This window comes from Salvia hispanica, chromosome 2 (genome assembly GCF_029641045.1).
Source record: "Salvia hispanica isolate PSC_SH4W2 chromosome 2, Shi_PSC_v1, whole genome shotgun sequence".
NCBI lineage: Eukaryota > Viridiplantae > Streptophyta > Magnoliopsida > Lamiales > Lamiaceae > Salvia > Salvia hispanica.
In genome coordinates this window covers 40,476,415-40,489,227 of record NC_142693.1, presented here as the reverse complement: position 1 = coordinate 40,489,227, position 12,813 = coordinate 40,476,415, and the positions used below count along the sequence as shown (strand labels likewise).

General features: G+C 43.1%; 2 protein-coding genes across 2 annotated transcripts; both read right to left on the bottom strand.

Moving 5' to 3' along the window:
* Positions 1-6,094: 6,094 nt before the first annotated feature.
* LOC125200732 (O-Glycosyl hydrolases family 17 protein) lies at positions 6,095-12,689 on the bottom strand. Its single transcript, XM_048098478.2, has 3 exons — positions 12,562-12,689; positions 7,981-8,398; positions 6,095-7,323 (listed from the first exon to the last, which is right to left on the bottom strand). Exons 2-3 carry the CDS (start codon positions 8,337-8,339, stop codon positions 6,198-6,200), a joined length of 1,485 nt encoding a protein of 494 aa, XP_047954435.2. The 5' UTR covers positions 8,340-8,398; positions 12,562-12,689; the 3' UTR covers positions 6,095-6,197.
* Positions 9,565-12,691, bottom strand: LYK5 (Protein kinase superfamily protein). Its single transcript, XM_048098477.2, has 2 exons — positions 12,562-12,691; positions 9,565-11,642 (listed from the first exon to the last, which is right to left on the bottom strand). Exon 2 carries the CDS (start codon positions 11,572-11,574, stop codon positions 9,733-9,735), a length of 1,842 nt encoding a protein of 613 aa, XP_047954434.2. The 5' UTR covers positions 11,575-11,642; positions 12,562-12,691; the 3' UTR covers positions 9,565-9,732.
* Between the last annotated feature and the right edge of the window lie 122 nt (positions 12,692-12,813).

The window sequence follows — 12,813 nt, the reverse complement described above, 5'->3', positions numbered from 1 at the left end:
TAATGAACCATCCGGCTGAGGGGACCACAGCCGGATAGTTCAACCCAGAGTACCAAGAAACCAGAAGGAGACGGCTCATCAGAAGGAGGTGGCTCATCATAAGGAGGAGTCGTCATGCCCGGAGAAGAAGGCTGACTGCAGCCGAAGAGAAAATAACAACAGTCAAGATAAGAAGGAGTTCATGGTTTGTCCGGCCAAGGGGGAGAGAAAGAATGCGACCGAACAACTGAACAACTCCTCTCCAAATCTATGGTGGCCGTGAAGGCCAAAGAAGACCGATTTGATATCGCCGGAATGGCCTGAGAGAAGACTATCAGACCGAAGAAAAAGACGATGAGTCATCCGGTTGGTCAATATCTCGCCCTCTCAGCCGGATAACTCATCGTCTTTTTCTTCGGTCTGATAGTCTTCTCTCAGGCCATTCCGGCGATATCAAATCGGTCTTCTTTGGCCTTCACGGCCACCATAGATTTGGAGAGGAGTTGTTCGGTCGCATTCTTTCTCTCCCCCTTGGCCAGACAAACCATGAACTCCTTCTTATCTTAACTGTTGTTATTTTCTCTTCGGCTGCAGTCAGCATTCTTCTCCGGGCATGGCGACTCCTCCTTCTAATGAGCCGCCTCCTTCTGGTTTCTTGGTACTCTGGGTGGAACTATCCGGCTGTGGTACTACTAGGTACTACTCTCCCCCTCAGCAAGAGAATACTGCTGGAAAAGAGCTGAATCCCAGATACAATCGCATGAAAGATTGGTACCAAGACAACCCGGAAAGGTAAAGCAGTCGAAGAATTATCCGGCAGAGGGGGAGAAACAATACCCTGCCGAAAGAGATGGAGTCGCCAAGAGAGCGAGAACTAATAGGTGAATACTGGTGAAGTTTCATCAAGTAATCGGTGTTGAAGTCAGAAGGTCCTCGAGAAAGAGTGATGATCATCCACTGAGGAGAGAGAGAGAGAACCGCCACACTGTTGGAGGAAGTTTGGCGCCCGAAGTGGTCACCGAGAAGTAAATTTGGGCCTACTGGTTATTAGGCTCAAGAAAGAAAAGAAATGAAAATAATGAGCTCATAGTTTGAGTTTAGAATGGACCGAGAATGGTCTAAGTTGGCTCCTAGATACGAGCAAAAATTGTCTAGATTAGCCCCTCGACATGAGTCAAAACTATCTGATGGCTCCTAGATACGAGCAAAAACTGTTAAATTAGCTCCTCGACAAGAGTTAAAACTATCTGAATCGGCTCCTAGATACAAGCAAAAACTGTCTAGATTAGCTCCACGACAAGAGTAAAAATTGTTTCAGATGACTCCTAGATACGAGCTAAAACTATCTATGATGACTCCTAAATATGAGTAAAAACTGTTTAAACAAGCTCCTTGACACGAGTTAAAACTGTCAACCAAAAAATTGAAGAGCTCCTTGACATGAGTTAAAACTATCAACAAAAAATTGAAGAACTCCATGAAATGAGTCTAAACTTTCAATGATGAATTGAAGAAGCTCTTTGATACGAGCCTAAACTGTCAATGGAAATTGAAGAACTCTTAAATACGAGTATAAACTATTTATCAAACTTGAAAATTGAAGATCGTGCAAGTTAAGTATCGAAAGATTCGATACTCAACTTGAGAGGGAGTGTTGGAATGAAGAAATCAATTAAGAGAAAATTAAGGAACCAAGACAGTCAACTCAAGAAGCTTTGAAGATGCTCAATTTGAGGGGGAGTGTTAGAAAAAGGAAAATATATTAGCTTAGAGGTCAAGAAACGTGTTAGCTTGGAGATCAAGAAATGTGTTAGCTTGGAGGAGAAGAAACATATTAGCGGCTAAAAAATACATTAGTTTGGTGCCAAAGATTACTTGGAGCACAAGTTTTGTAATACCCTATATAAGGGTGCCATATTATTGAAAAAACCAACAAAGTCATCTATCAAAATATAGTCTTCAAATTTCTTGATGTTCTTTAATTTTAGTATTACATTTCCCAATTTCAATTCTATTATTCAACGTACTCCTTATATTAAGAAGTTATGCGAACTTTATTAGTTAGATTTAATTTTAAATATATATAATTTCATCTTATTTCGTAATTTAATTTATAACTTAATAGTATTGTTTAATTACTTAGAAGTGAATTAAAATATAAGAAATAAAAACTTTAATTGGTAAATATCGGATGAAAATTGTAAACATTGGATAATTTTCCTTTCTTCTCATAGAAATGACACTGTCCTCAAACTATAAAATTATTTCATCACAACATCAAGTCCACAGACCACAAACATTCTGGTTTTTGGCAATTACGATGTTGCTAATCTTCATTCTGGTTACCAAGCCCCTGAGTGTGAATTATATGATTCTCTCTCAAACTCTTTATTATCTTGTTATTCGATGTTGCTATGGTATTGATGACACCATGACGGCAAAGTTCGATTTTGATGAGGAGGCAACTGTGATGCTTAAGAAGGTGATTAATCTAGCAATGTTTTCCCATAATCTCAAGAGTTATGAAGGTAAAAATACTGTAAAAACAGTGCTGCCTATAAATCCAATCGCAAGAAGATTGCAGAACACCACCAAAAATACGAAAAGCTTCACATATCAAATTTGCCTCCAGATGTCACCACCGACGAGCTCAGAGAACTGTTTGGAAGTATTAGCCAAGTAAATGCAAATTTTGAATCTTATATTCATTAAATGGTGCTTTTATAAACTCCCTCCGTCTTAGAGCATCTCCATTGGTCGGCTAGCGACCGGCTAGCCGATTCTTCGCGCTGGCAGATCGGCTAGCCGAACCATTGGAGGCGGCGAGCGGCCAACCGGCGAGCCGATCGGCGTGGGCTGGCCGATTGGTGGGCGCAATGACGGACCCAGAAAACATTCAAAGTGGGGTCGGACGAATTAGCATTAAATCCTAGAGTAACTTTTATCCATTAGGCGACGACCCTTCCACTCGGCATATCAGCTCACTAAGGCCGACTTTCGTCTCTGCTCGACATTGTTGATGTAAAATCTTAAAGAAAACTTTTTTTGTTTTGATAAATTTTTATAGTTGATGAGTGCATCAAATAGATAATGGTGATATATTTTTGTAAAGTCGGTGACTGTATGGTTAGACAACTAGTGATATGATATATTCATATTCACTTGTAGTAATAATTTACACCCCATTAATTAATGTCACTTTTAAATGATTTATAATAAAATTATTGAAAAACACAGCATGTAATGATATATTGCTGCTAGTCATTCAATACACAAAGTAAAATTAACAGTAGAAGCATCATCAAGCCATATATACGAAGGAACTCCCTCGGTCTCTCTTTTCAGTTTTCTCTGTAAAACACACACACACAACAAGCTTATTGAAGAAAAAACAGAAACACGAACACCATATATAATTCCTTGATATATATGTGAATAAATTCATTACCATTTAACAAGCCCAAAAAACAACAATAAACAAGAACCAAAGTTACAATTTTCATCATCTATTTCAAAGAGAGGCTATCTTTTTTGGGACGAAAGGTTGTTGGTAGGGTCGACCGCTGATCAAAAGGCCGAAATTCAATAGAGATTTTCGGTATTCGTGGTCCCACGGTGGGGTCGGCCGACCCCGCGCGACCCCACCTCCTTCCGTCATTGGGTGGGCGCTGGCCGATGCGCTGGCCGCCATTGTGGCAGCCCGATCGGCCAGCGCCGAATATTCTTTTAAAAAAAAATAAACCTATATAAACGCGATTTTAGTTTCATTTTCATTTGCACCACTTGTTTTAACGAGTTTTCTCTCTCTCTAACTTTCTGTACAAGAGCATCATCGAGCGATGAGTAACGCGGGTGGTAACGGTGGTGGTAGTGGTGGGGATGCTGAGGAGGATGAACGAGGCTATGAATGCCTACATGAACCGCGGGATGGAGCGGTACATGCGTAGGGTGCAACAGCAGGCGATACCTCGCCCTCCACGGGTTATCCACCGCCGAGCAGTGATTGATCGGGATCACGCCGCTGCACATCAGCGGCTGTACGACGACTACTTTTCAGAGAACCCGCGGTTTCCCGCCAACATGTTCCGGCGGCATTTTAGAATGCGCAGGGAGTTGTTTATGCGCATCGTTGGCGCATTAGAGCGTCGATATCTGTGTTTCCGCTTTAGGCACGATGCGGCTGGCAGACCCGGCCACACCCCTATTCAAAAGTGCACGGCGGCAATCAGGCAGTTGGCCTATGGAGGCGCGGCAGACATGTGGGATGAGTACCTCCACATCGGTCAGTCGACAGCCCTGGAATGTCTGAAGGATTTCTGTGGGGGCGTGATAAACGTTTTCGGTGAGCAGTACCTTCGAAGCCCTACTCCCGAAGATTGTCAGAATTTGATGCAGATGCACGAGGAGAAGCATGGGTTCCCGGGATGTTAGGCAGCATAGATTGTATGCATTGGGAGTGGAAGAACTGTCCGACTGCCTGGAAGGGGGCCTACACGACCGGCTCCAAGTCAAAGAATCCCACGTTGATCCTCGAGGCCGTAGCTGATTACCGGCTGGCATGCGTATTTTGGGGTAGCCGGGTCGAACAACGACCTCAACGTCCTGAACTCGTCTCCCCTCTTCAACGAGAAGTGCCAGGGCGTCGGTCCAGCCGTCTCATTTGTGGCCAACGGCAACCGGCATGATATGGGCTACTACTTGGCGGATGGGATATACCCTCGGTGGCCGGTCTTTGTGAAGACGATCAGGCAAACAAGTGATGAAAGGAAGGCCTACTTTGCGGAACGACAGGAGTCGGCGCGCAAGGACGTGGAGCGCGCATTTGGTGTGCTCCAGTCTCGATGGGCGGCAATTAAGGGTCCAACGCGTTTGTGGGATGTCGGATGCGTTTCCCAGATAATGTACGCTTGCATTATCCTGCACAACATGATCGTCGAAGACGAAGACGTACAACTGACTAGTTGGGCCAATGATGATGAAGCCGGTCCAAGCCACGGAACGGCCACCCCTAGTGTACGACGTGGGGTACCTCTCGATGAAGCCAGCCGCCTCAAGAAATTTGTCAACATGCGCCAAGTGGATGCTCATATTCAACTCCAAAAGGATATAATTGAAGAGTTGTGGGTACGGAGGATTGCACGGCGATAGTGTTTTTTCTTTATTATGTACCTTTTTAAATGTATTTTTTTTTTATCTATGTACCGTTTTTAAATGCAATTAATGAATTTTCCCGTATATGTCTCGTAAATTTAATTCCGTAATTTAATCGTAATTTTAATTCCGTAAATATAGTATTTTTTGAATTATTTTTATTGCGGCTGGCCTATGGCTGACCTATGGCTGGCCTAAATCTGATGTGGCAGGTGGATTTTTAGTGCTGCTGACGTGGCAGGGGGAGAAACTGCTGGCCGATTTCTGGCCGATTTTTTGCCGAAGTACCATTGGAGATGCTCTTATAAAGACGTGTGCATTTTTCATTTTCGTCAATCTCATAAAAATATGTGCAGCAGGAATCAAGCAAAAGCGAGGCTACAAAGATCAATGGCCCTGGAGCATCAAATTATACATAGGTGAACAAGGAAAGAATAAAGGTTGTGCGGTTTTATCTTATGAAGATCCATCTGCAGCACATTCAGCTGGGGGTTTCTTCAACAGTAAGTCACTTTGCCTTGAGTAGGAGATATTTCTCTTTTTTCTTTTTGCAATTAGTTACAACATCTAGTCGTAAACTATCAATATAATACAAGCAGTATACGCTTAGGTATTTGGTTACTTTTTGTAGTGTTGTGAGCTGGAATAATTTGTTTCGAATTGACATAGGAATTTATGTGTTGATAGAAGAAGTGAAAATACTACGTATATGAATATACACCATCTTCTTAGTACACCAAGGTAAATGTGTATTCTATATTTGATCTCCTATTTGCAGACTTATCAATACTAAACGATTGATGCAGAGATATGAACTTCAATCCTGCACAATCATAATAATCCATACCAAATTTCGAATGTGTCCTGAGACAACCAACGTTGTCTCTTAAAACACAAAAATGGTATCAAAATACATCAAAATTCTCACCATTTCTGAAATGTTACACTAACGATGCAACCTGACTAGTAGTAGAAAGTAGCATAATATAGATACAATTGAAAATTTGGTTACACGCACCAAAATGATGAAAAGTACAACCATGAATCCTCAAAACATTAACCAAGATCTACGACCATAACTCAGCAAGCAACCACAGCAAGACAGTTACTGTTGGCGGTATAAATTGACAGATGCGCGCAGATTCTTGTAGGGAGATCGAAAGAGATGTCTTGAGTCCGACAATAAACCTGCATGCACCAATGGATGGATTGACGGTAGTGATCAATCCCAAGCCTGAGAAACCACAGCTATCTGCATTTTGACCATGCTGCTGATAGTAACTGTTGAACGCATACGAGACATTGCCAGGCCAGCTAAGGTTAAAGCACGAACCACCTGGCGACGCTGCAGTGCAGTCCGCAGCACCAGCACAAGCCTCGGAGGCAAGTGCTGCCGCGTTTGACAAGTCTTTGTTGTTGTTCACAACACACCATCTGGGAGAGAGGTACTGCACGCCTTGAGCATTCTCCAGTTTCTTCGATCCCTGCCCAAGGTCGACTTGATATTTCGCTTGGCCATCGAATGTGAACACACCCCAATGCCTCTCAAAGCTCCCTGTGGCTATGCTTCTGTTATCTTCGTCCAAAAGGCCAGAGATGTATATTTCCGTTGGCAAGGCTTGTTGTTGCTTAGAAGATTTTGCTGCATTGCTCGGGAGGTGGTTGATCAAGCCTTTAGTGAATTCCTCGGCAAGAGATGAGGTAGCATTTGGAGCACCGTCAGTGGGCCAACCAATTCGCCCAATGACTACGTCTATCTGGGGGAATCCAGCACCAGATAGGGCTGAAATGACGGTATCATAGCTCATGTCAAAGCTGTTTTTGTAGGTCTTGTGGCTATCATTTCGGGGCCGTGCTCTTTCTCTGAAAAGAGAAAAGTCAAGTGAAATGTTCTTGTTATTTTGGTAGCTCTGGAAGGGGGTAAGGGATACGAAAAACGGAGATCTATGTCTGTTCAAAAACGTGAGGAGCTCAATCATGGTTCTATTGACTGATGGCCTGATTCGCGCTTTTGATGGCAGACCAGTTTCTGATACAAAAGCATCAAAACTGCAGGTTCCAACAACTTTCACCTTTTCAGCCAAGTTAGCCTTGAGCAACGCTGTTTGGATGTTGGCAGCCGCTCCAGCAACAAAGGGGTGGAACTGGTCACCATAGCTTTGGAGGAAAGGCTCGTCTCCAATAGCAACATAACTACAAAAATGTTAGAGGTACATAAGACAATCCATGATAAAAGAATCAAACATCCGCAAAAATCAACAATCAAAAGCAGCAAGCATTTCCCTTATAAGTTACAACAATGCAATGAAACATGCACCATCTAACAATCAGTCGTCCACTCCTCTTGATCATTCAGGAACTTAGTTATGCATGTATGAATCTATTTCGAGCTTCGATAAAGTTACACTCAGATGTTATCACATTAGTTTGATTACCTATCACGTTTTAAACAAACTTTGAGGTTGAACGAAACTCATCGTGAATCAGTATCAAGCAGCTTGATTTTCTATATCTAGTTTACATTTTCATCTATCAAAGTTCAGTATCAAGCAGCTCTCCCCTTTTCTCTCTCGAGTTTACAGTTTCCATCTATCAAAGTTCAGTATCAAGCAGCTCTCTCTCTCTATTGAGTTTACAGTTTTCAATTTCATCCATCAAAATTCAGTATCAATCACATCTCTCTCCCTCTGTGTGTATGTTTAATTTTCCTCTCTCGAGCAGCTATCTCTCTCTGTCTCAAACATCTATCAATTAGGTTTTCGTTTCTCGAGAGAAATTAAACTGCGATTCAAAATCACAACTGCAAAATAGAAGAGCACGAAAACAAATGGAATCAATCAGAAAACGCACTCAATGAGGACTCTGGAGGCGCCGTCGGAAACGAAGCGGGTGAGGTTATCGTGCACCCAGCTCTGGGCGGCCTTGAGCGAAGCGTTGAGGCTGCGAAGCATGGTGTTGGGAATGCCAACGGTTACGCGGATTCTGGAGCCGGAGAGAGACTGGAGAACCAGCGGATCGGCGTCGAGCAGCTTCACTTTGGCGACGCCGTTGGCCTTGAGAAGCTCCACCACCTTGGGCGGCGGCAGAGGGTGCGACGCCGCCGTTCCCCAGTTGACGCCGATGCATCCGACATTTGAGGAGAGGGAAAGTAGTAGGAGGAGGGAGAATGAGAGGGAAATGAGGGAAGAGTTGGATTTTGGTAGAAGCATTTCGGCGGTGGGAGATTTCGCCGCCGGTGTTACCGTGTTAGCTAGATGTTGCGCGCCACCTGTTTGAAGCATAAAATTAAAGGTTTGCTTTTTTCGTGACACAGATTTTCTCATTAGGGAATTTTTGTCTGGTCAATATAAATGGAAATCAATGTGAGGTAGGTTCAATTCTAATTTATAATTATACTCCCTCTATCCAAAAAAAAAAATACAAAATATTCCCTCCGTCCCAATAAATATGAAACGTTTGCTTTTCGGCACGAGATTTTATGTGATGTGTTTTGTGAGTTAAAGAAGAGAAAGTAAAGCAAAAGAGAGAGAAAAGTAAAGATAAAATTATTTATTTTAAAAAACGTTTCATTTTTAATAGGACAGAGAAAGTAAAAGTTTTATCATTTTGAGTTATCCATCAAATTAGATTAATTTTAGAAAAAAAAGTTTTAAATCAATACTAATCATTTATAACTTGTGTCATTAAAACTTCTGCCATTTACAACTTATAATTTGATCCGTTCAACAAATGACAAAATTTCAGCAACAAAAAATGTCAACCCATTGTCAACACAACATCAACGGTTGACTTTTTCTGTTGATATTATTTTTTCATCTATTGACATTTTCTAATAGTCCAGATCATAGTTTGAAGTTTGCACAATATTTAGAGTTTGCATTTGATTACATTCTAGACTAAGCATTGGAAAAAACATACATGCAAGTATGTAACAGTAGTGCCTCAGACACCACAAGCTTGATTAGTTCTCCTCATTCCCATTGCAACACAACATCTAAGGTACCCATATGCTTTACTTCGTGAATTCTACTTTCTACTTGTAATGTTGAATCAAGATTTCGTACAATAATAGAATTGCACTTCTTGAAGTAAAAATTCTTCACCCATAGCTGTGTTTTTAGCTCAAAAAGAAATGACAAGAACCTATATGCAGCAATTCCTTGAATTAGGATGCAAAAATAAGCATGCCCTTTTCAGCAGTTCAGCTTTGAAACTTTGTAGACTTATATATTGGTTGCATGTTGATTGTTATATGCAGCCTTCTGCCGAGCTGGTGAGAGAGATTGCCACACTTGAAGTTGAAATATTGCGTTTGGAACGTCGTCTTCTTTCCCTCTACTGGACGGCTTTTCAGCTGCATCTCCCAAGGATCACAGAAGATCATGTGGAAACACCTCGAGGAGGAGGAGGAGGAGGTCAATTAAATCAGCCATCTCAGAAAATAGAATCGTAAATTCCAAGCTCCCCAACAATCTTTATTAATTTTAATGACATTTCTGTTTATATTTCCTTTGGTCATAGAATACCAGAACACCAAATCCATTTTCTCTGTCTTTGATTCCTTTACTGTATTGTGATGTAGTACAAACTAGAGATAGATAGCTAGTCGGTGAAGGTGAAGGATGTATCCTCCCAGTCGGTGGATGAGGAGAGCAGATCGGAAAGAGCCAGCAAGACTTCTGAGATGGGGGGCCGCACATCCACATTGTGACCTACGCAGCTACGAGCAAGTTGAGCCATGGAGTAGGCGAGCTCCAAGGGGTAGTCGAGATCGGGATCCATGAATCCTTGCAGCTTGTCCCTCACATTGTCTCCGCTCAACACCCCGTCTATGCTCTCGTGCAACTTATCCGCAGCGGCCTCTTTTCCGGATAGGAGCTCCAGCATGATCACCCCAAAGGCGAAGACATCGAGTTTGGGAGTGAGGAGGCCTGTCTCTATGTACTCGGGCGCCATGTATCCTTGTGCGCCCACAACATGTCTGGTGGTGACCTTGTCGAATTCCAAGGCCCTGGCCAGGCCGAAATTGGCGAGCTTGGCACGCATGTTGGAGTCGAGGAGGATGTTGCTGGTGGTGAGATTCTTGTGGATGTAAGGAGGGTTGGTGAAGTTGTGGAGGTAATTCAAGGCATCGGCTACGTCGTAGGCTATCTGGATCCGTTGTTTCCAATTAAGGTGAGGCTTGTGCAGCCAATCCTTGAGAGAGCCGTTGTGGGCGTACTCGTACACGAGATAGGTGGTGCCCTGGTGGAGGCAGAAGCCTGACAGCCTGATGATGCGGGAATGGTTTATCTGTCTCAGCGTATTGATCTCGCCCGAGACGTCTTCTTTTATTACCTTCACCACGGCTTCATCACCATTGAACCAGCCACGATACACCGAGCTTCCTGCAATTCTGTTGGATTCTGAAAAAGAGTTAGTGGCAATCTCCAATTCTTCCAGCTTGTATAAGCTCAGAGTTTCCATGGCGCTCCGGATGCCTTGGGACAACTCCGACAATGGCGGCCGCGGCACCTCCTCCTTTGTAGGCAGAGGACTGGAGGATTTGTGGCTGCTGCGGCGGCGGAATAACCAGACTAGAGCGATCACAGAAAGGATTACCAAAAGAGCAGCCCCGATTCCCACACCGATGAAAATCCACTTGTGGGAAGAGGCGGGGCTGGTGGTGGGGAGAGGCTGTGGCGGGGAGGGGGCGGGGGTGGTGTTGGTGTTGGTGTTTTGGAGAGTGGGGTCGGTTTTGAGAGGGACGAGGAGTGGAGTGAAGTAGAAGATGGTGGAGGTTTGGTTGAGCATGTTAGCATCCATGATGGCGGGGACGTCGGCTCCAGCAGCAGCGAACTTGGCAGCAACAGAGGTGGCGTCCTCCCCCTGACGGAGGAGGTAGGTGAGGAGAGAAGTGAAGCCGGCGGCGGTCTGAGAGGGAGTGGGGCAGGCACAGCGGAGGGGAACGGCAAGCGTCATTTCGGGGAGGAGGTGGAGGAGATCGTAGGGGTTCTGCGCCATGAGGGCTTGGCAGGTGGAGAGGGACTGGTAGGTGTTGTTGGCGACAGATAAGTAGGTCTCGCCCAGGGATTTGAGGGTGTAGGAGGCGTTGTGCTGGTAGTAAATGGAGGAGCAGGAGCAGGGGATGGGGACAATGAGGAGGGTGTCGGTGGGGAGAGGGGTGATGTCGGATATGTTGTTGGCGGCCGCGATCTGGGAGGCGTTGGCGGAGAGGAGGTAGGCGATGGTGACGGGGGTGTTGTAGACGGGGGTGGATCGGAAGGTGAGGTAGGCGGTGCACGAGGGGGCGGCGTTGCACACGAATCCTAGAGTGGTGTTGGGGCTTTGTTCGCACCTGAGCTGCTTGTTGTTTACGTAGCTTTGCTGGGCCTCTGCTGCCACCGCCAATGCTACTACTAACACCACCACCACATCACCAAGAAATGCCATTGCCATTGCCATTGATTATTTGGATTAGGTGAAGGTGTTGCTGGATGTTATAATTCTCTCCCCTTCCTAACCACTTTTATCTAAATATAAAGTTCACAATTAGATATAAATAAGTAAATTTAAAGTTGCAAATACTACATAAATCTATATTTATACAAACTATACTAATATAAAGGGGGAGTTTTGGGAAAATTTTCAGAAATACCATTTTGGCAGGAAAGCTATCTATTGGTTAACATTTTTTATGTTTTATTTATCTATACTAGTTTTGAACTTCTATAAATACCAAATTTATTAACCAACACTGTCATTATACAAACTAATTTCCAACGTCATTCGTCTATGAGCTTTACAGAACTACTAATGTTATCAGTTTTGTTTTTATCTATTTCAGTTTCATTTCTTTCTTTTTTGTGGTTGTATTGCTGATCATATCTATATCTATGTAGTAATGTTGTTCCAATCAATCCAAAAAAAAATTTATGGAGGGACACATGCCACTCTGCTATCTGCGAACTGCGAACACAAAGTGGTTCAAATTTTTTATTTGAAAGCGACGAAGTTATCTGTTTTAACTTGGTACTGTGAAAACCAAGGTGCAGAAAAAAGCAAAATCAATCTTTCATAGCAGCAAAAAGCGATTCCGTCACCCTAGCGGGCAACACTCCGGCCCCAAAATCAATCTTTCATTATCATAGATCAAGATTACTATGCACAAATGAGTTGTAAACTGTACACTAACATTGATGAGAAAATTTTGTGTAGAACTACAATATATCGAATGATATAAAAGGAAATACAATTAAAATTGTAAACATCCAATTTAACACAGAATTACAAAAAATTTGTTGAATGAAAATGCAGAGAAATAAAATGAAAATACAATAAATTTTGAACTGATAATACACGCAACAGAGGAGGACCGAAAATAGGGTTTCTCAAAGTTGAAATTCTTCAATAATTCAAGAAAAAAAATGATGAGCTGAGATAAGTAGTTACCTCAATTCCGATTGATTGACGTGTAATCGAGCTTAGAGCTTGAATATCCGGTGGAGAAATTAGCGTCCACGAAATCGGTGAGCTCTCGGCGTGCGGTATATATATGTGCACAGAAAGGAAAATTCAAATATGCTCTGAATTATAATAGAGGATGAGATTGAGATGGAAGTAACGACGACGGCGACGACTGACTTTGACAATTAGAGTCAGCCGATAGGATTTAATTTGGGCTTTTTTATGTGTTGATAATTT